The sequence below is a fragment of the Oryza sativa genome, chromosome 11 (assembly GCF_034140825.1).
Source record: "Oryza sativa Japonica Group chromosome 11, ASM3414082v1".
Taxonomy (NCBI): Eukaryota; Viridiplantae; Streptophyta; class Magnoliopsida; order Poales; family Poaceae; genus Oryza; species Oryza sativa.
The window spans coordinates 22,026,009-22,049,254 of NC_089045.1; the positions used below are offsets into that span (position 1 = coordinate 22,026,009).

Consider the following 23,246-nt stretch of genomic DNA (forward strand, 5'->3'; position numbering starts at 1 on the left):
TGGTTACTTCGGCGTGCGGGGTATTTTTGGCCGACAATGTTAGAAGATTGTTTCAGATATTACAAAGGGTGTCAAGATTGTCAGAAATTTGGAGCAATTCAGCGAGCACCGGCCTCGGCTATGAATCCCATCATTAAACCATGACCGTTCAGAGGATGGGGAATTGATATGATCGGCATGATTAATCCACCATCGAGTAAAGGACATAAGTTTATATTGGTGGCAACTGATTATTTCACCAAATGGGTAGAGGCGATTCCTTTGAAGAAGGTTGATTCTGGGGATGCAATACAGTTTGTCCAAGAACATATAATCTACCGATTTGGTATTCCTCAGACTATTACGACTGATCAAGGTTTAATCTTTGTGTCTGATGAGTTTGTTCAGTTTGCTGATAGTATGGGTATAAAATTGTTGAATTCTTCACCATATTATGCACAAGCTAACGGGCAAGCCGAGGCATCTAATAAAAGTTTGATCAAGTTGATTAAAAGGAAAATTTCTAATTATCCTCGGCAATGGCATACTCGTTAAGCCGAAGCATTGTGGTCTTATAGGATGACTTGTCATGGATCAATCCAAGTTCCTCCTTATAAGCTTGTTTATGGACATGAAGCAGTTTTACCATGGGAAGTTCGAATCGGCTCAAGAAGAACAGAGTTGCAAAATGATTTGACAGCCGATGAGTACTATAATCTTATGGCCGATGAACGGGAGGATTTGGTTCAGTCGCGATTGCGAGCACTTGCAAAAGTTACTAGCGATAAGGAACGTGTTGCTCGGCATTATAATAAGAAAGTGGTGCCTAAGACTTTTTCGGAAGGTGAGTTTGTATGGAAATTGATTTTGCCGATTGGAGCTCGGGATAGCAAATTCGGCAAGTGGTCACCAAATTGGGAAGGGCCATTCCAAATACATAAAGTTGTGTCTAAAGGAGCATACATTGGTGTAGAGGGAGCAGAGCGCGACGCCTCTTGCGGTGGCGGCGGCGGACATCTCCTTGGCGATGATGCAGGTGCACCTGCCGACGTTGAAAGGGAGAGGGCGGCAGAGGAGGGCGCGGTTGGGGAGCGTCGCCCATGACGAGGCCAGCGCCGCCTCGTTGTCGGAGAGGTCCCAAGCCTCGTACTACGACGACGTCAGCGGCGGCCCACCGCCTGCCCTGCTCGCCCGCCGCGGCTTCCTGTTGGGGACGGCTGGCGCTCGCGGCCGGATCGGCCGCCGCCGCAGGCCCCATTGCCGGCCGGCGGCGGGATAGGGGGGAGAACAAGGGGAAGGGGCGGCGGCGAAGCGCCGTGGGTAAGGGGATGGGAGGATAGAGTTTGGGAGTCTTTTACTCCTATGCCATTAAAAAAGTCGCTGCTGACTTATGTACCCAAAAAAGTTTGGAGTCATCTGTATGCCATGAGAAAAACTTTCCATTTCGTCCACCTTCTGTTAGAACTGAACGGTTCCATAGCTCTGACATGTGGGACCATGTATGAAAATGACTAATTTGCCCTTAAGGATTTTCAGCTCTATTCTCCTCTCTTGCTATCTCCCGAGAGTGCCTGCTCTCTCCCCGTTGCGCTGCACGCCGCCGCACCCTAACCCTAGCCGCACGCCGCCGCCGCCGCCTCGCCTCGTCGGAGTCGTCGTCGCCGCCGCCGCCGCCGCCGTGCGCCCAGGGCGGCGCGCCCCTACGCCAGACCGTCGCGCCTCCTCCTCTCCTCCAGGGCCCACGCGTTCCCGCGTCCTCCCTCGTCGCGCGGCGCGTGGGCGGCACGCGCAGCGGGTGGTGGTTGGTCTGGGAGGGCGGCGGCGTCGCCGGTCGCCGGGTGGTGCGGCGCTAGGGCGCAGATTGGGGCCGTCGCGCCCTCCGTCGATGGCCGCCACCGCAGCTGAGCGAATGAGATATTTGCGGTGGTCACGTAAGATTCGAATCACGATGTGCTAGCTACGGCTACTGCTCTCGTGCTATCTCTAGATCTCTCGCTCTCGCTCTCTCGTGTGGGGTTTCGAGATGCATCTGTATATAGTTTGGAGTTCTCGTCTTTTGCGAGAAACGGAATTTGGAATTATGCGATGGATATGCCTTCGTCATGGATGCTGCAGCTTTCTCTCTCTGTGGGTGGAAGGTTTCCCTCTGCAATCTCGAAGCAGAGCTCCATGTCCAGATTTGATGGAGCTGGAGGAAGTCGTGCTAATGCTCGCAGTTGGTCACTGACCACCTTTTTCGCTGGGATATTATTTTTCTTTCTTAGAAGTATCTCCTGGTGGTTTGATGATGATGTCATTCTGGCTCCTTCATGTGTTTTGTGAGCCGCCAACTTAGAATTGGTGCCCTTTGGAAGCTCTATGTGTATGCTTGATTCGAAGCATTAAATACAAAAAAAAAAGGGCATATGCTTGTGTTAGTGCGAAGAGTAAAATGTGCTGTCGATGATTATTCATTTTTTATGTATTGGACAATAATACCTGCCCACATGAATTCCTGTCACTCACACCAAACTACAATATTTGATTACCCGTTATTTGTCGGTATGCAATAGTTATGCACCTGTTTTTTCTTTTTTACAAAATTTATTTCCGATTTTTCCTTATTTTTTCCACCATTTTCTAATTTTTCCCACATTTTCCTTTTTTTTTTCCCGGATTTTAAACATTTTTAAAATTTATTCTCACTTTTTTCTGATTTTTACCCTTTTTTAATATTATTTTCCATTTTTTCTGATTTTTAACGCCTTTCCTAAATTATTTTTCACTTTTCTGATTTTTTAAACCCATTATTATACAAAGGGCAAAATTGTCTTTACACAGCCCCTAACACCTCTGTTATGTCTCCATACATTCAAAATGGCACACAGGTCAACGAAAGTTGGGCTCATGGCATACATGTAACTCCAAACTTTTTTAAGGCACACAGGTAAGCAGCAACTTTTTTAATGGTATAGGGGTAAAAGACTAAGGGGTGGGAGCTGGAAGGGGAGGGGATAAATATGATGTTTTTTCGTAACAAACCTCGTATTTTTCATGTTTACAGCGCTACTCCTAGGAGTAGAACTCTATCTTCTTCGTGTTCTATTTCTATAAAATACAAGGGTTGTTTCGTATAAAACGGAATGTGGTGTTAGTCGATGGGAGGACGTTCGCGCTATTCCACTCAAACACGAGTTGTTTTTTTTCGCATAAATACCAACACGTGTCATTTGTTTCGAGGAGACAAAACGTGGCACGCATGTAGTGGGAGACCGGCAGAACCGGTGGAGAAACCGAAAAAAAAAAAGAGGAATGGCTCCACAGCTCACCCAATCGAGGAGCTTCTACACCCTACATACTACATATCACACCTAACGAGGAGAAAAAAAAAATTCAAATAAGAGCAAGGATAATAGTATAACTCACTTCCTACTATTAGCTCATTTTAAAGCCAACATATATAATAGATTAGTTATAAGGTTGGCTATATTTTTCTTCTCTTCTCTCTATCTCTCACTTATGCATTCAATATATTTGTCTTGGAGCTTGTGATAAGCTAGCTCTTGCATGAGAGCCCACACCTTTGATTTTTTACTATCTCTCTCCTCCACCTAAGTTTATAGTAGACTTATAGCTCACTATTATACTTGCTCTAACACCACACAACACATGCAGTCCAACACGTAATCAAGCACGAGAAGCCAAAACCCAATTTCAAATACGTGTCACTAGTACCGAGGAGCCAAAAAAATTAAAAAAATGAGAAAATCAGTAGCACTAGGGGTTTTATTAATTGATGAGGTACGTAGAAAACGGAGTGGTCGATTAGCGCGTGATTAATTAAATATTTATTATTTTAAAAAAATGGATCAATATAATTTTTTAAAGCAAATTTCGTATAGAATTTTTTAAAAAACACTGAATTTTTTAAAAAAAAAACACACATCGTTTAGCACATGATTAATTAAGTAATTATTTTTTAAAAAAAATAGATCAATATGATTTTTTAAAGCAACTTTCGTATATAATTTTTTTAAAAAAAAACATATCGTTTAGCAGTTTAAAAAGCGTGCACACGATAAACGAGGAAGATGAGTTGCAAAGGTCAGGAAAAGAACTCAACTGGGCTACATCACCATTGTTTGGTACTATGTCAACTCACCTCACCATTTGCTTTGCCTTTTTTTTTTCTTCTTTTGGTTGGAGTTCATCTGTTGTCCTACAAAATTTTGCAATATTCATTTTCCCACTTGGCTCCTAGGTTATTTATTTGAGGAAAAAAATCAAAATTCTAATGTGAGCTTTCTTCTTGCAACCCAAGTTATTTTAAACCGAACATTGAGCCCCCTAAAGATTCTCAAAAGATCCGAGCAACCCCCAAGTAGATTTGCTTACATGCTGCATTAAGCCATTGACCCAACGGTTTTCATTGCTAACAGGCTGACCTAATTATATCTTGGCATGACGCTACAATCTTTGTAGTTGTGACATTGTATTATGGTATTTCTAGTGTTGTCAAATACAAGGTTACGGTTTTCTGTTTTTCAAGCCAAAGACCACGGCTTAAAGGTGCGTAACTGCACAGTAACCACGACCTTACCTTTAAGATTTGAAAATTTCGAATTCAACTTTTTGGATATGAAATTCACGTGGTTCGTGATAACCACCGTACCGAATGTGGGATGACCGCAGGGCCGGACACATCCTCTAATGCAACGTGTACCATATTTTAGGAAACCTTCTGCTGCACTACATGAAATTAGCATTAGCAAACAGTGCTACGATGTTCATCGACACATTGTTCAATCACATGAAAATTAAAATTACTCAGCGAGACAGTTAAGTACAGTCAACATACAGATGCAACAGTTTGCTTCTATTTGGTCTTTATCCCATCAGTACCTTTAGAACCACCATCATACGCAGAAAGGAAGAACGAACTCTGATTCTTCTGCAGAAACCTACCATGAATTCCCAATTGATTTAGTGAGCATTTTGGCATAAAGTATGCCTAACTATCAGGGATTGCTACAATCTGGTTAGCACGTGATTAAAATTATGGTATTGACCGGAAAATTAATTGTGTGGGACAGATTTTCAAGCATGTTTTCAAAAGTCGGCTAACTTGAGAGATGCTAGTATATATAGAAGAAAAATAACGGCTGGAATTGCATGAAGAAATGAAGGTGCTAACTGACTTCACATATTTGTGTATATTGATGGGAAATGAATATGCTGCTATAGTGATGTACAACAATAAAATCAAGAAAGATTTGCTTACTTGAGAATGTCCAGCAATTTCTGCTGTAGTTTGTTGAGTGCATCTTCTTCCATGTTGACAGACGCAAGTAGCTCCGGCAATTTCACTGCAAAGCAGCAAGAAGTGAACCCTTTCAAACATTGTACTTTGCCTTCCAAATTATTCTGTCTCAACATCCTACCGACACAAAACATTCATCTTAAAACAAAACCTTGTATTTCATTCAGCTAATGGGGATTCCAATTTATTCATACTTGTGAACAATTATCCAGACTCTAGTTCAAACTATAATAGAATACACAAGGGTCACAATAGTCGATTTTACCCTCTTCAACTATAGCCCTAACCTAAAAATCAACCCTCAACTATGAAATTGGACATTTTCAAGCTCAACTACCAAAACCAGTTAAAGCACTACCAAGAGCAATCCTAACAATTTGTTTGACATGGCAACTATTTCTACATTGCTTGCAAACTAGGTGCCATGTTAGCAAAAAAGTAGATAATTTGGATGCCAACTCTGCAAAAGAACCACTGTACAAATCAGATTGGACTGATCTTAAGGGGTTCTTTTGATAGTTCAGGGGTGTACACCGTATTGTTTCATGGCTAAGAATTGATTTCTAGACTCAACACAATAGATGAGGAGGGTAAAATAAATTTTACTCAGTCACAACAATGAATTCAAAAGTGAAACTGATATAATTGGTTTCAACAAGCGAATAAGTTTAGAAATGAAATAAAACCTTGAAGAAGTAAATTTATATGTTACATTCAGGAAGGAAGTAAACTTTTGAACAGACAATAAACCTTGTTCCTAATTGTTTCCTTACTTTACTGAATAATCATTCATTGGTGGATATCTCATGTAATCAAGAACTGCACATACCAAAAAGGCGCAGTAGATGCTCAGCTCCATATATAGTTGAGGGCGAAACATCGCCTTTAACCTCTTCAGAGTACTGCTGTCGCTCTTTCTTATACAAAAGCATTGCAGGCAATGCTTTATCAAAGTAGCATCGCAATCCTTTCAAAATCTCAGCGTAAGAGTCATTTATCCTTCAGTACAAAGTACAAACAATACAAAGTTTTAATGGGTCTTTTCAAGAAAAATAAATATTTTTTAAAAAAACAAGCTTGACAGACACAGATGATGCAAATAGGTTTTGGATAAGAATAACATAAAATCTAAACCTTTGTTGCATAAGGACAGAATTTCCATAATTATGGTTATTAATATGAATATTAAAATGATTTTAGGACATTTCGATATAGTGAAATTTAACCAGAAAGAGTTAAAGGTCAGTTGATGGTTTTCAGCATAGTACAAAGAAAAAACGGCAGACCAGCAGTCTGACCATAGGAAACCAGAATTGGCAACCTCAATGGTTCTGTTTGCTTCATGGACTGTTCATGCAATTAGACAGGTAAAAACAGGCAAATTCTGGGTTACATGTGAAATCTATGAACCATGAAAATCTTGAACCATGCAGCCAATGTGCAACATGAAACATTTGTCCAGGGCATGGACCAATAAATGCTGGAACTCTCCTTGTGAAGGCACACAGTACAACAGAAATAATCCCACCGGTGAGGCCCAGCCACTGAACCAGAACAGATGCATTTCAATAGCTGGTTTGACTTTTGGTGCTTTGGTTTTCAGTCATGTTAAGTAAGAGAATGACATGCACATAGTAAACATACTGTTGGATTATGCTGCACATAATAATCAGTAATCAAGCGCACAGAACACATAGGATGAATTACAAACCCTAAGCTAAGAGTGGGAATTCTGTGGTTGTGCTGTTGCAAAACAAAGATAGAAGGTGCCAGGTGCAGCAATTGCTGTTTGCAATGTTCACATGTGACGTGGTTACAGTAGTCCACATCATTAGTTGATTTATTTAAGTTAAATTTATCCTTTAACCACAACTTACAAAGCATGCTATACTCAGCATTGTTCCACAAAGATATAATTGGCCATAGGTTTTGTATAACTTTGGATGGCAAGTTGATTAATGGCATGTGGGTCATGGGGCCAATAAAGTGTGTGCCACACTGCCACTAATTTAGCAACAAATTGGCCTATAAATGTCAAATTTGCATAAGTTTTGGCATATTATGGGTATAGCACAAAGATATGAATCAACAATACATGTCATTCCCATGTCCGATACATACAGGATACAGCCATATGCAGCATTCCAGTGTATCTGGACATGTCAGTCAAGTTTAGCATTTAAAATTAACAAAATGAGATACAGCAGGCCCACCATCTGCGTCTCATAAAAATCCACAATTAGCCCAATGTCATACTAAGCCCAAATCCCTCTGTGGAAGCATACTAGAAAACTTGAGAAAACTAATGAGCATTCTTGAGGAAATGCATAATCAGAAATTCAGAATACCATTTTAAGGTCGCATTATTCCTAGAAGCTATCCTAGGGTGAAAACATATTAGTTGAAGATTGAAGGGAAAGGCGGCACAAAGACCTGTCCAAAGGTGATAGTCCCTGTCTTTGTTTTAGATTATCCTGCTATATGTGGTGGAACCTACCACAATTCATGAATATTCATCTGAATAGCCATTTTTTGATAAAAACCTATAATATACTACACAAACGTAACTTTTCCTAGTTTGTCAGTGAGTAATCTTAAACTCAGCGATTCTCATGCACCAACATCCTCCTTTTTTTTTCTGTTTATTTGTTAAAATTAGAGTAACTTCCAATATTTTCTGAAAAATACATCAATTCTAATTCAAAAACATGTTAGGCTATAATATCTTTCCGCACTTTATTTTATCCCTTCTTCAAATTAAGAGAATTATAACTTTTCTGCACCTCTGAAAGTTTACTCGTTCCCTTATTTGCGGCTCATTCTCTCAATGACATGTTGGTCCAGGGTCCACATGTCAGCAAGACATTAGGGGTAAAGGGATCACATGGATTTCCGAGTAGCAAATAAGGAATTGCACTAATGACACTAACATTTGTTTAAAACATCATGGTGTATGCCTCAATACCTACAGTAGAATTCCGAATCCCGTACTGTTTATAACTTGCTGTGTCAAAGATATGCCAATAAATCAGAATTTATGTTTATATAGAATGCTTACTTGTTATCCTTCTTTGTCCGGTGCTCCAAGTACTTCTTTAGAATATCATCGACCGTGGGGGACCGAGGTAGCTTCACAAGCTGCAGTACAAGGAAATTGGCTCAGGAAAGGAACTGGTAGAATGATAAACAGTTACAGTTAACTTTGGCATACATCACTGAGGACAAACTCATCGTATTCGTAGTTTTCTAACAAGTACCTTTTCACATCAGGGATTAGTGCAACATAATGACTTGAAACACTCAAGTCTATCTAGTTGTTAGTAATTCTTACTTCTTGAAATAGTAACCTTTTTGGGGAAACTTAATTCTTATAAGTTTCCTTAACATGAGAAATGAACATGACAACATATTGGCATCAGTCAATCATGTTCAAAAAGATGCAGAAAGTCCAGCTCCACAGATACACGAAATATACAAAAGATACACAATATAACTAATGATCTAGGTAAGTTTGAGTGGTATATATCAAGGTTGCTTATCTAACAGTAAGGTGGTATATGTCAAAATTTAGCTGCGGAATGTACAATGAACAATATATCCACTGGTCAAGATTGCTAGTCTTTTTTTCTGAACGAAATAAAGATTTCAAGTATTCATTCTCTTATTGGTTCCTATTTGATACAAACATGCTTCTCTTAAGTACCTGTTGTTCCCATGCCAACTCAGACACAATATTCAATTATAATTGAACAATGAAGGTTGTGATTTGGACATAAATAAATCAAAGACAGCTCAGGGAAAGATTTGAATACCTTACCCAGCTGCGTGACAAACTCCCAATCATCAACAAGTTGCTTTTTTAGCGTTGAAGGAAAATGTGACATGAAGAGACTCTCAGATGATTTTCTTTCTTTCTCCTGGATCAACCAGGGCAGAGTTGTCATTATGTTTACAAATATACCACAAAACAACTTGATAGATAAAATGATCTACCACATGCTTGCCAAATATAGCTGAAAGCTTCAAAATGTTAAGTTTGTCAGTCTCCATAACCATAATAGGTAGGTAACGAATTCTCTTCGCACAATGTAAAACATTAGTTCATAGTTCCAAACTACCAATTTAAATTTAACATGTGTTCTAAATTTATCCATACTAACAATTCTTACACAGCTAGATTATTTTTGCTGGTAAGCAAACATCATGTAGTCCAGAAATCGGATTGTTGTGTAAAGAACTAAACGAAGCACCGAAGCAGCAAGATTTCCTAAAATTCATCATTACAATTTTAGAAATGTTGAGAAAATGAAATAGTCATCATCATACAACAAAAGGTCAAGAACTTTAAGTGTTATACTTATATTGTAAAAAGAGAAGAAAGGTCCATATGGACCATAGAATGTTCCCATTTTCCACATGTATGATGAAAAATGAACATAACTGCCAAATCATGTACTTCCTCCGTTTCACAATGTAAGTCATTTTAGCATTTCCTATATTCATATTGATGTTAATGAATCTAGACAGATATATATGTCTAGATTCATTGACATCAATATGAATGTGAGAAATGCTAGAATGACTTACATTGTGAAACGGAGGGAGTAGTACTAGAAATAAAAAGAGAATTAATAAAAAAGTATTATTAGTTCAAAGGAGCAGAAATATGCTTAATATCAGTAGTTTAGAAATGATATCTCAAAAGGCAAATTGCAGTATCATAATTGATGGAAAATGAACTTCATGGAAATCAAATACTTCACAATAAAACATATTTGAAAGTGAGAGACACCTCAGTCCCACCAGGCTGACTTTTGCGTTTCTTCCCCTTGACTGCAGTTTTAACATCACAGAGATCAAATGTAATAAGTATCACACAAATGAGAAGAACCAAGAACTTTGAAAAATGTACGAGTGAACTTACTAATAATCTTGGTGTCTTCTTTATCAGTTTTTGCATCTGCTGAATGCAATTACAATAGGTAAGACATATTTAAGAGGAACAAATTACAAAGTAAGACATAAAATGGAAACCCATCCTTTGGTGGAAGCATGGGAAAAATTTTGGTATAACCACTATAACAGCATGGGAAATTCCATTCTCAATGTAGCAAATAGAGTGGTAGCACCCCATTAAGAATTCAACTTCAAATTGAATGTGTCAGAAACAAAAATATTTGTTGCAAATAGGAACTTCTATTGCAAATAGGAACTTCTATGTTTTCTTTCCCTTTGGTTTACCATTTGTCATCATTTCTTATTTCTAGAAGTACAAATAAAATTGCAGTTCAAATTCAATAAACAGATAGTTTAACAACTGAAAAGAACATATACAACGTTCTGAGAGTTTTCATGCTGAATTGGTGTCAAAGCCATGGCAGTTTTCATGATTGGACTGAGAGATAGTTTCCACCATAAAAAACAGAAATATGATCATGAGTTCATAACCACACCGATATGAAAAAAGATGAATGGGAAATTTCAGAATGTCCTATATGCACAGTACCAACGCCCATAACAGTAAGCTACCACGTACTTGTACCAGAAGCTATCACAAAATTACTCCAAGATTGGTTCATAACTCCAAACTTCGGAAGAAATATCTCCAAGGGTGAAGTTTGAGCTTAATCCATCAATGTAAATGATCACAGCATTCAGTTATAACCATCACATATTCACAATCTCTTTGCCATTTGGCATTTCTACTCTTTTAAGTACAGATTAAGCACTGCCAGGATGATGCTTCTATTAGCAAAATACAAAATTTATCATAGAAACATGACACTCACAGCTACAGAACAAATTAAAAACAACAATTTGGCAAAATAGTTCCTAGAAAGGAAGCTCCCAGTGGAATAGTCTAGACATGATCCAACAGCACAAACATTGATTTAACATACATCTAGCTTGTCATGGATAGAAGTAAAAACTATTGACCCAGTAAAAAAAGCATGTGTCATCAATTCCAATGGAAAGAAGAGGGAGGCATAAGCTAACCATTAGAGCCTTTTGGCTTATGCTGCGCTGACCGTCCAGATTTTACGCTTTTGTCAACTACTTGGCTCTTTTCAAGCTCTTGTTGTTTGCGGATATTTTCGTCGGTCAATTTCAGTAAGCGATCATTTGTGACCCATTCATCCCAGCTGTACTCATTGAAAATAAACATATTAAGAAGACTGTTTACTTGAATTAGGAGAGCAGAAAGACAACTAAATAGCATCAGTGCAATGATAGAAACAAGCCCCTCAACAGGATTCATGAAAATACTATTAAGAAAAAAAATTGCACCGTAAGGGCAAAGATGTGAGACTACCCAAACATGGTGGTAGACAACAATATGGCACTGCCAGAAAAAAAATAATACATTAGAACATGCATAAGGTCATTCATATCCAACTCAAGGTCCAAAATCCAACTTAGACACTTTTAAACTGTCAAGGGCCTCAGTGAAATTTTTCATCCAGCACAACTATTAAAAAAATTTGTGTTGCCATCACTTCAATTCACACGTAGAAAATGGATTGGTCATATTTAAATATATGTCAGTCATCCGGGCTCCAGGCACTCACTCGTATCCTAAAACAAAAGTCAACAAAACGGGTATAGGATCACTTCCCCAACTGAGACACAGATCATGTTCTACAGATGAATTCATCAACATAATCATTCAATTATCATATTTAAAATTATGTTCCATAAACGAATCTAATGGTTTCATTTACAAGTGAATCTATAAATAGCATTTGATATATTGGTGGTCAAAACTATAAAAGTTTGATTCGATGGTTTTAAAAAACATCATATATTTCCATTACACAACAAAGAGACACAGAGTAGCCAGAGCCTGTTCTGAATTCTATGGATTTTATATGATGCTATGATGTAGTTCTGAATTAATCAGATTGAGGCCAGTGAGATGCACGAGAAGCTTTGCATAGTTTCACTTTCACATATCTCATGCTACTATATGTAATAATAATATCAATTGCTTGATAGAACAAACATCAAATGCATCATATAAGTACAGGTACAGATATTCCTTGTACGGTTAAAAAAATATTCACATCAACATAAAGAACTCGAAAGCATTGGTAATAAGTTATTAGCTAAGCATGGAAGACTTATCGATCATCCATGGTATGCACTTGCCTCTTATTCCAACCCTACAAAAGAAAAGAGAAAGATTCGTTGGTTCCTCGATATCGAAAGGGAACACCCAAAGTTAATGATTTATTTTTAAGCACTTGTCATGGTGTACAATGGCGACAGAGACTTAGGGGACTTACAAGATAATGGACATGATACCGCCACTCATCCTCCTTGTTTTCGGACTTTTGAACCTTGAGAAATCCAAGGGGGGAGGGAAATGAAGACAATCTATTAGGGAATGCAATTAACAAGCAAAAGAAAGGCTAGGAAATGATGAACGGAATAGCACAGTGCACAGATATGACCTAGACTAGACTAGCAGAAAAGCACGGCAAGCAGAGGGAATTTAATTTCCTGGTGCGGAGGATTTTGCACAGTAATTAGTAAATTACTAAATTCCCTTGGTAAATACTAGTAATACTAGTAAAAATTTCAAAGTATCGGAGCGGAGCAGCGCAGCTATGGAGGCGAATGCTTGTTTGTTTGATTGTTTTGTTTGGTCTGCATCCGAATTGGGTAAATCCTAGCGCCATTTCTTCGCAAAATTAAACGAAACCCTAGGTTGGATTGGAGCGGAATGGAACGGGAGATAGGGGGGGAGAAGAGAGGGATTAAGGAGCGGACCTTGGCCTCGTAGAGGAGCGGGCCGTGGTAGGCGAGCACTCTCTCGCCCTCCTTGAACGACGGCTCCTTGGCAGCGGCGGATTCCGATCCAGCTTGGGACATTGGTGGGGGTACTTTGGGGGAACAAACAAACTGTTGCTTGTATTGAGGTTTAGGGTTCTGAAATTCGGAGAAGAGCTCCTTCTTCTTCCAGATCTAGAAGAAGAGAAGCTAGGGTTAACGAACGAACGCCAGGAACGACGAGAGATGAATCAGAAAGAGGATGTGGATGGATGCTCACCAGGATCTCCTCCCCTCTCCTGCTCTGCTCGCCAGGAACGACGAGGAGACGGGAGATTTCTTTCTTTTACGCACGAGCACGAGTCGTCCAAGAATCTTTAGAGAGAGATACTTCAATACACAGCACTCACTTATCAGGAAAAATAGAGAAAATTGTGATTTTGCTATCGCGCTGGAATACTATTCCTTCAAAGTGATTCATTAAAATGCAACTAAGGGTGTTCACTGAAATGCTATTTTGGGTCTTTTTGGTTTCTAGAAATGATTTAGCTCTATTTTCATTTTTGTTCGGACCAAAATACCCTTGCCTTGCCTCAGATAGGTTTTTACCGGATGGAATCGATCTCATCCCGTTGGCATCGAAGCTAACTGAGGAGGAGCGACATCGGCAGCGGCGACATCGTCGCGCCTCCGCATTGGGTCCGGCTCCGGCGCCGGCGCCGGCCCCCGCCACTCTCCGACCTGCTCCTCCCCTCCCTCCTGCCCCAGTCCACTCGCGCCGCCACCTCGGTAATGACCTCGGCAGGTGTCGACGAAGAGCGTGGAGGCCTCAACGATGGCGGCCGCGGAGGCGTTGGCGTTGGCGGCAGCACAGGTGGGAAGGAGCGCGCCGAGCCTAGCGGTGTTGACGGGGAAGCCGAGGAGGAGCGAGTCGCGGAGCAGGTGGCAGAAGCACCCCTCCCCGCCGTCGCCACTGGGGGAGACGCCGCGGAGGAAGGCCGCGCAGCGGGCCTCCGAGGGCACGGGCGCGGGCCGCGCGGGCGGCGCCACCACCGCGACGTGCGCCAGGCACGGCGCCACCGACACTATGGTCGCCGCGCACGGCGTCGCCGGCGGCACCTCCGAGATGACGGGGCTGTGCCGACACCACCCCGGTGCCGGGAAGACGGGGACGTGCGCCACCACCACTGCTGCCATGTTCGTCCGCTCGCGTCGCTGGGTCACCGCGGCTGTCGCCGAAACGTCGGGGTGCTCGCTAGGTAGACGCCGGCCTCCCCTCCCCGCCACGCCTGCTGCGCCCTCCCCACGCCCGCCGGCGGCAGCCGGCCATCGCCGCTCCCGAGAGAGGGGAAAAGAGAGATGAGTGAGTATGACAGGTGGGGCCCGCATCAGGGGTATTTTGGTCCGAACAAAAATGAAAATAGAGCTAAATCATTTCTAGCAACCAAAAAGACCTAAAATAGCATTTCAGTGAACACCCTTAGTTTAGGATAGCATTTTAATGAATCACTTTGAAGGGATAGTATTCCAGCGAATCCATTCTTTTGCGATAGCAAAATCACAATTTTCTCGGAAAAATAGGCCAAGTAGAAATACTCCCTCCGTGTGAGGTTATAAGATATTGATTTTGGTTAAAATCAAACTGCTTTAAATTTGACTAAGTTTATAGGCAAATATAGTGATATTTACATTACCAAATTAATTTTATTAAATTAATAATTAAATATATTTTTATAATAAATTTATCTTGGTTCAAAAATATTACTGTTTTTTTATATAAACTTAGTCAAACTGACTTTGACACCAAAGTTAAACCATCTTATAACCTAAAATAGAGGGAGTAGTAAGTTTTAGAGGGTTATGACCGTTGCAATACAAACCGCCAATCAGAGCTCTTTTATCTAGCGAGTGTGTTCTTTTGGATGGGTTAGATTAACACATGATTAATTAAGTATTAACAATAAAAAACTTGAAAAATAAATTAATATGATTTTTTTAAATAACTTTTCTATATAAACCTTTTACAAAACACGTACCGTTTAGTAGTTTGAAAAGTGTACATGCGCGTTTGAAAAGTGTACATGCGAAAAGGGAGATGAGTTTCGAACTCATTAGAGAGAAGGGGCTACGTTCTTTTGTTGAAGATCTCAACAGCAAGGAACGAACGCAACCCAGAAGTTCCGAGGGGTCAATGAGATTCGTTGTACCAGGAGTAGGGAGTAGGTGAGACCAAACAACTTGGTTTGGAATTTCTTTTATTTTTTAGACTTTGTTATATTTTTTTAATTTTATTAATAGACATTTCCGAAAAATATTTTTGAGAATTGAACCTTTTGGACACGCTGGCATGGCAATATGACATTGCTACGCTGCTACGCGTGGCGTAATTTAGTAATACACTTCGAAAAGGTCTATTAATAAGATAAAAAAATAAAAAAAAGTCTAAAAAAAAACTCCTTAGTTTGACATCCAACTTCACCTCTTCTAAAGCTAAAACCGAACTAAATAATTTTACCAATAATTTTACCTCCACCCAAAAGGGAGCATTATTTAGCTCCACCCAAAAGGGAGCGAAATAGGCTAGAGTGTTCTCATGAAATGAATTAGAGAGGTGATGCTACATTGTAGACCGAACTAAATAGTTTTAGCTCCACCCAAAAGGGAGCGAAATAGGCTAGAGTGCTCTCATAAAATGAATTAGAGAGGTGATGCTACATTCATTGCTACGTTTCACAACTCCACTCTAGATCCAGCTATGAGAATTAAATTTAAAAGTAGAGCAATGCTAACATTGTGTTCTTTGCCCTAAGTTCCTAACTCACATCTATCGTTTTCCACGCACACGCTTTTTAAATTACTAAACAGTGTTTTTTCAAAAAAAATATCTATAGAAAAATTACTTTAGAAAATCATATTAATTTATTTTTAAGTTGTTTATAGCTAATACTTAATTAATCGTGCGTTAATCCATAGCTCTGTTTTGCGTGTGGAGATTGATTAGTTCCCAACCCTCCTCCAAAAGAACACAGCCAAGTAGGCCCTAGAATACTGACTTAAAGGTTGAAAAAAAAGGTATTTTCTTCTTTGCATTGGCATTATCCTATTCTTGAACGGGTGGATCGAAATGTTCTGGTAATGTTGTACTGCCAGAATATATAGATGTTTCTGTATCGAGTGAAACCCCCATAGTCCATACTATCCATGAAAGTAAATGCAAAGCACAACATAACCAGATCTGTACAAACGAAGGGCAATGACAAGATGCCTAATGAATCAGTGAAGAACAAATAGTTTGATTTCTGCATCCTAAGATGGTGTCCTAGAAATCCATAATAGGCACTCCTTCCTAAGAGGAGAATCCGCAAATATTGCTTTGACAAAATTTTGTACCTGCACAAAGTAAGCAGATTTGTTAAATTTAGCCTAATTATATTTTCAGTTTTAGAAAACTGAAGTATCAAAATAAAACAAACATGATAGTAAACAGATTTCTAGGACTATCAAAGAAAACTCGTGACTCCAAAGGTAGCCCAAAAATCTACTCGCTCACCTCAGACGATGTGAAACCACAATTAGTTAACTCCCCACTTTCCCAAGCGGCCGTGATGGATTTCAACGACATATCAAGCAGCTCTGAGTAATATTGTAGATCACTTTAGTATTTTCTTGAGGGGAATTAAAAAAACATTAAACATATACTATGAAAATCATAGCAAGGTGAAATATACCCGCTAGCTTCCGGAACTTCTTCAAAGGTCGTATAATCTCATCCAACTCGATCCAAGTTTGATGGTCCAAGAACTCATTCTCAACCAGGGACAGAAATAGTGATGAGAGGTTTTCAAGAGCCAAATGGATAAGACCTTGCAGCTGTCCGCATATCACATATAATAAATATCAAGAATGATGAGCTCAAACCTTCCAAGGATAATATGTCTCACCTGTAATGTCTCCTCTGCTGCCATGTCATCTATTAGGAGCATATCTTTTGTAATTCTAGAAAAGACAGATCCAAGGATGTAACACATACTTCTCTTGTAAATTGATCTTGGCAGTATCGATTCCCACATAATGTGTATTTTTTCTAAAATGAACACAACCTGAATGGAAGTCAATATATACCATAATAATGCATCAATGTGCAGAAGTATGACCTATATTTTGTAACTCAAATTTGAAGAAAAATCAAGACATTTAGTTGACAGATTGAATTGGTTGTGATTGATGATTTTGCGCTAGATAAAGAAGATAATTGTGATTCCATTGCAGGACATGGATAAGATGTTAAGAACAAATTCTATTCTACTGTTGACCACTCCAAAAGTACAGTAACCGGTCTAGGTTATTCACTACTATTTCTACAAGGTCCAAGTAACTGACATCTTTGCAATGAAACATACCTGCTCAATACTGAATTTTGCTGATTCATAATGCTGAGGTTGGTGTGTATTCTGAAAACCATCAGCGCCATCTATAGCCTGAATGTAATTTAACAAATTAGGAGCTCCAAATGTGTCCTCAAACCATTTTTGATGTTTAGTATTTTCCCCAGACTTCAGATTTCAACATTTGCCTACTTCCAAAAACAAATAGATAACAAAATACCTCTATTAAGTTTGCAGTAACAAGCTGGATTTGCCTTGTAAGTACACCATCTGCCATCTGAGAGAAGGTTGGGGCTAAATCCACAAAAACAACTAGTTTCTGTAGGTCACCAGGAAAATCTGCACGGTACTGGAGAAAAGCATCAAGAAAGGTCAGTAAAAACGTAACACAATTTAAAAGAAAAGAAGGAATCTTTAAGTTCAACAGGAAAATAATACAGTGAGGTTGCACTTGCCCAAGGGAAAAACAGAGGTCCATAAATGTTATGATAGGCAGAATTATACAGTTACCAATCTATGATGTAAAAACACTTAATCCCATGATTATAGAATGCTAGTTCAAACCAACAACAGGAGAAGGTAGGCTGGACAGCATGCAGATAGTGATTTAGCAAAGAAAAAAAAATCAATCTGCTTTCCACTGAAACTGACAATTAAAGAACATCGTAAGAGCGAAGAGAGGTCATAAAACATAAGAATAAAGGATGGAGACAATACATAGTCCATATGGCAAGTCTATATTCCAGTATGAAGGACTGCAGAAAGTATACTCACGAAAATCAACACATCAGGATCAATCACTATAACAAACAGCAAAGAGTAGGATCCACAAACCTCAAATGCAAGACCAAGAATTTCTTGGGACAAATGGTAGAAGTCGTTGTGAATAATGGCAGCTACTTGATTGATACTATCGAGTTGCTTCTCTAGCTGCAGAAGACCCAAAAAAAAAAGAAGAGGTGAGTGCCAAAGTTCAATTAGTTTGTATCATGGCTCAGTAATAGCACCTGTAACTCTTGGTGGCTTGGGAAATATGGAATCATAGAAATGACTGTGTTTAACGGCGTCGGTCCTAATGTAATGACTGTCATTATGGTGGCTAATGAGTGTGGCCTTTGGTGTATGGGAGCTTCTTTGCTTAGGGAGTTCCTCAGTAGGTCGCTATCCCCACTTGGGTGAGGTCATTGTTTTGTGGTTTCATGTAAACTTAAGTCCTGTATGTCTGTAGGGTGAGGGATTGCTTCTGCTTCCCTCCCCGTGTTCTCTTGCACTCTTATGAAATGATACGCAACTCTCTTGTGTATTCAAGAAAAAAAAATAGCGCCTGTAACATAGAATTAGTGTAATGTCTGGGATGCACCAAATAGCCACACATACCACCACCAGGAGCTGCGGCATGACAGATAAGTCAGCCAGCTCCTTATATTTTGCTTAGGTTTATCTTCAGTCCATTTGTTTCATTCTCAACTTAAGAGTTTGTTAGACAGACTTGCGATGTGAGGACCAACACAGCAACACTATTATCTCATGTACCTTTTCTACTCTCCCACCCCCTGCTGTCGGTTAGGACTTAGGGTTCCCTGTCTAGGGCCTTGCCAACTGAAGAATAGAATATGGTATGATCTACTAAAGGGAGGTTTCCCCATAACACAAAGCAGCAAGCCAGCAATTAAATTGTTTGAACAGTTTTACTGTGTTGCCCTAAAAAACAGTTTTACTGTGCGTTATTAAACCATAGGGATGCACCAAATAGGAGGCACATTAGCTACATGAAACACTTGCTTAAACTAAGCATGCCATGACCATGTGACTACAAAGGGTGTTTTACTGTAGCTAAAACTAAGAATTATTTCCTCTACATTTACATCTATTAGGGTGTAGTTTTAGTTAAAGTAGAATACACACTGAGGGAAATCATCAAGCCATGCATATTAAATTGAATCTTATTCTACTAAGTTTTCCTTTCTCCAAAAGCTAATAGTGATATAAAAGCATATAGATCCTTGCTAATAGACATTCTTATATCAGCAACATGCAAAAACAAAAAGAGCAAAACAAACAATCACATGTACACCTGAAGGCAGCACCATACTTGCAAACAAGAATAAATAATAGTCATTAATTAACACTCCAAATATAATGGACATCAATTGATATTTCTCTGTGGATTATCCTAAATGGTACAGCTAAAAGCCAATCCATATGATTGAACAGCAGATGTTATCATCTCTGGAGCTTTGGTTGATTTGCATATGTACAAACCTGAACTGGCACAATAGCCTTGTACAAGAGTAAGGCGTCCCTAGCAGCATAGCATAACTCCTTTGCAACTCTTGCGGATGACAAACAAGCATCCTGCACTGGTTATTCAACAGCAAAAATGGATGTATATCAAATCCAGACTTTTTTGTTTACAATAGCCAACAGCATTTGCACAGAAATGTGATAAGGAATAACAAACCATGTCAAATTAGTACAAGTACTCTAGATAATATATATAAACAGCAGAAAGAATGTGGGTCCAGGTATACCTTCAGGGCTCCATGAACAAGTTTCATTAATTGAAGTGCTGATTTAGATATAAAACACTTTTCTGGCAGGAAAAGTAAATCAACAATGGAATCTTCTCGATCATGTGATGCCTGAAATAACAGGCCCCTTTAATATGTTTTGTACGATGAATTTCACACTATACTGCTCAGTAGTTTGCACATGAAAACAGGGAATCGACCAAAGCAACTCACAAGAGGATTGTCGTAATCATAATGTACAAGAAGATGTCTTGCTTTTACCAAGATCTCATTTCTCTTCCTTACAGCGAAATGGACTTCAACATCATCAACAAATTGGGTCAACTTGCCATCCCTTTTTTCATGTGAAATGAACATCATATTCCTAAGAGTATTCTCAAATTCAGTTGTACTTCTCACAACATCTTGGAACTCAATTAGCTTGGATGCCTCATGAGGAACAGCCTGACACAATTGAATGATTACTCCAATTAATCAACTCTTGAGCATAATTTTATCAAATGAATAAGGTAAATGCATACCTTGGAGATAAAATGTTTGATAACCAGGTCAGATATTCTTGACCAAGTTAACTTTGAAAAAGACTGCATCCATGTGATATTTTCTCCACAAATGGTCTCACATACAAACTTGATTATATCTATTATTCTTGAGTAAAGAGCTGAACCATCTTTGTAGCCCTTGAATAATAGTAACCAATTAGATGACTTTCCAAGACAATAAGAAATGAATACAACAATCAACTTTCCTTAGTACTCAATGCATTTCCAAGATATCATAATCATCACTCAAGGGTTCGTGATTTCATATATGAAATTGTCTAATTTTCCATACTCAATAAAGCAGCCAGCAGCCAGAAAAAGATTTTAATCTTTTTCTTTAGAAGTAACTGCATCTTTAATTTTTTGAATATGCAACATATATGTTGAGTTAATGCCTTGAAAATAACAGGCACATGATTGACAATGACCAATTAGCTCTGGTGAATCAAGAAACACTACGAACCACTTACCTGTAGTTCCTCTGTTGGGGTTACACACAAGATTGATATAGGGTATTGAGGACCACTTTTCTCAAGTTCTTCCACAGAAACTGCCACAGATATGTTGCTGATAGCTGGAACTAGGACATGCTTGATCATCAAGTCTGCTAGCTTTGTCATTCCATAGTCTACAGCATCAATTATCTGTACATAAAGGAACATCAGAAAATGAGAAAGTGACTTGCTTTTCAAAGCTCATTGCAGCATACAGGTCATCAATACAGGTAGTGGAGACATGGAGCTTCCTACTATATCACATATGGCTTAGCCTAGTTATTCTGCAACATCTGGAGATCAAATGATTCAGGGGGCTAGCCTTATGGGGACCCAAGAGAAGTAAGAAAGGTTGATTCCACAAACCACAGAATCACCTGCTACGTTTGGAGGGTATGAAAAGAATAAAACAATAGTATCGGTACAGAAGATCTAACAAATATGATTGGTGCAATATGCTCCTTTTCAAAGGTGCGAGGAGACAATTTCAGCACTCTGAAATTATCCACCTCTCCCGCTGGCAAACTTTAATGCTATTATTGTTCAGTACTTAACAAATTGTAGAGCTTAAAGACAATATTACCATTTGATGTTCCAAATTTCCATCGAAAACTAAATACCGTAGCACAAAAATATGCACTTATGTATTTCTTATTCTAAGGCAATCGCTGAACACCAAGATAATTCCTATGATCTCCTGGCAACATTTATCTGCTAGATATGTTTTATGGTCCAAATTTGGAGCTCTCACACCAAACTGATTTTCTCAGTATAAACCTCACCTCCAAGGCCTGCAGAGCCACGCGAAGCTCCACACCAGGTGTTCCACCGGACTTGCCTACAGGCGCAGTCCTCACCATCACCTTCCCTCCCTCCGGCGCAAACTCCACACATTCCTCCAAGTTCTTCGCAAGCATCACTTGCAACTACATTATCACCAAAAAATCATTATCACTGACAGTTAGCACAACTGCACAAACACAAATCGTAACAAAACCCGAAACCCTCCGGAGTAGAACCCCCATCACCTCGTCGACTAGCTGCTCCCAGTCGTTCCGGAGAAGCCCGAACACGACGGGTTCGTCCTGACTAGATCCAGATCCCTCGGGATCCACCAGGAGAGGCTTGAGCTCGGCAGCGGCGGCGGCGGCGGCGAGGGGGTCGGGTGAGGCGCGAGCGGCACGAAGTCGAGCGGCGAGGTCGGCTACCGAGGAGGCGGCGGCGAGGTGCTCCTGCCGCTCGCGGAGCTCGCGGCGGGCGGCGAGGAGGCGGTCGGAGAGCTCCCTGAGGTCGGAGAGGCCCGGGGACGAGGAGAGCGGGGCGAGCGCCGACGCGAGGGAGGACTCGAGGGAGGAGGACGAGGCCGAGGAGTCGGCGGCGCGGAGGAGCGCGGCGGCGAGCGGGGCGCGGTGGGAGGAGGCGAAGGAGAGCGCGGAGGCGTGGAGGCGGTCGGAGCGGATGCGGAGGCGGTCGATGAGGAGGCGGAGGTCCGGGGCCGAGAGCGGGGTGGAGGGGTCGGCGTCGGCGGTGGTGGAGAGGAGGAGCTCGCGCACGTCGTCGGCCATCGCCGCCGGCGACGAGGCGGTGGTGGGGGTGGGGGCGGCGCTGCGGGATCCGGACGGGGAGGAGTTAAGCCGTTGGGGACTTGTTTGATAATAGCAACAAAGGTAGGGGCTAGGGGCTTAAGAAAAAAATTACTCCATGAGTAAGGGCATCTTCCATAGTTGCAGGGTAGTACTCCCTCCGTCCCACAAAGAAGGTCGTTCTGCTCACAAGCAAATGTCTTATATTTGTTGACGCTGCACTTCTCCAACAGCACACAGTTGCAAACTCCTAGAAAAGCATCCATAAAGAAAGTGAAAAGTTTTGAATTGATTGGACTGGTTGCATTAGTTTAGGGCCTGTTCACTTTGATGTCATTTTCAACCTTATCAAGTTTTGGTAAATTTACCAAAAAAAGTGGCTACATTTAGTTTGCTGCTAAATTTTGGTAATTATATAAGAAATCCTGCCAAAATTTGGTAAGGTTTTTTTTGGCATCAAAGTGAACATGCCCTTAATCCATGAAGTAGCATATATGGCAGTGTACTAGTACTACTCAAGCCATGAAATAGCAGATGTGGCTGTGTACTAGTACTACTCAAGCATCCACATGATTAGCTCTAATCCCATAAATTAGGGGCAAAATTGCCATTTTCACTCACAACTAATTTGGCTCAACAATCCTAGAACGTCTAGCATTT

The 23,246-nt window shown here is 40.2% G+C and overlaps 3 protein-coding genes across 10 annotated transcripts; all 3 read right to left on the reverse strand.

The window, feature by feature from the left end:
• Positions 1–4,661: 4,661 nt before the first annotated feature.
• LOC4350689 (protein MRG1) lies at positions 4,662–13,430 on the reverse strand. Of its 7 annotated transcripts, none has more exons than XM_066305577.1 (13): positions 13,332–13,430; positions 13,052–13,246; positions 12,565–12,618; positions 12,428–12,441; positions 11,276–11,421; positions 10,203–10,238; positions 10,071–10,111; positions 9,091–9,195; positions 8,337–8,416; positions 6,108–6,277; positions 5,240–5,324; positions 4,817–4,919; positions 4,662–4,702 (listed from the first exon to the last, which is right to left on the reverse strand). In XM_066305577.1, the coding sequence occupies exons 2-12, from the start codon at positions 13,151–13,153 to the stop codon at positions 4,835–4,837; spliced, it is 918 nt and encodes a 305-aa protein (XP_066161674.1). In that variant the 5' UTR covers positions 13,154–13,246; positions 13,332–13,430; the 3' UTR covers positions 4,662–4,702; positions 4,817–4,834. The 7 variants fall into 7 exon arrangements, with proteins under 7 accessions (XP_066161674.1, XP_066161673.1, XP_066161672.1 ...); XM_066305576.1 differs by having other exon boundaries at positions 4,662–4,707; XM_066305575.1 differs by having other exon boundaries at positions 10,203–10,241.
• A 59-nt stretch (positions 13,431–13,489) lies between these two features.
• On the reverse strand, positions 13,490–15,369 carry LOC107276365 (uncharacterized). Its single transcript, XM_015761658.3, has one exon. The coding sequence runs from the start codon at positions 14,438–14,440 to the stop codon at positions 13,676–13,678; it is 765 nt and encodes a 254-aa protein (XP_015617144.2). The 5' UTR covers positions 14,441–15,369; the 3' UTR covers positions 13,490–13,675.
• Positions 15,370–16,166: 797 nt separating this feature from the next.
• On the reverse strand, positions 16,167–22,755 carry LOC4350690 (centromere/kinetochore protein zw10 homolog). 2 transcript variants are annotated; one of them, XR_001541415.2, is made up of 14 exons: positions 22,032–22,755; positions 21,786–21,929; positions 20,980–21,153; positions 20,489–20,647; positions 20,181–20,411; positions 19,968–20,078; positions 19,699–19,791; positions 18,271–18,366; positions 17,657–17,785; positions 17,452–17,529; positions 16,993–17,135; positions 16,780–16,921; positions 16,602–16,684; positions 16,167–16,441 (listed from the first exon to the last, which is right to left on the reverse strand). XR_001541415.2 is itself a non-coding variant. In XM_015761641.2 (14 exons), the coding sequence occupies exons 1-14, from the start codon at positions 22,566–22,568 to the stop codon at positions 16,358–16,360; spliced, it is 2,220 nt and encodes a 739-aa protein (XP_015617127.1). In that variant the 5' UTR covers positions 22,569–22,755; the 3' UTR covers positions 16,167–16,357. The 2 variants fall into 2 exon arrangements, 1 of the variants encoding a protein (XP_015617127.1); XM_015761641.2 differs by having other exon boundaries at positions 16,993–17,151.
• Positions 22,756–23,246: the final 491 nt, after the last annotated feature.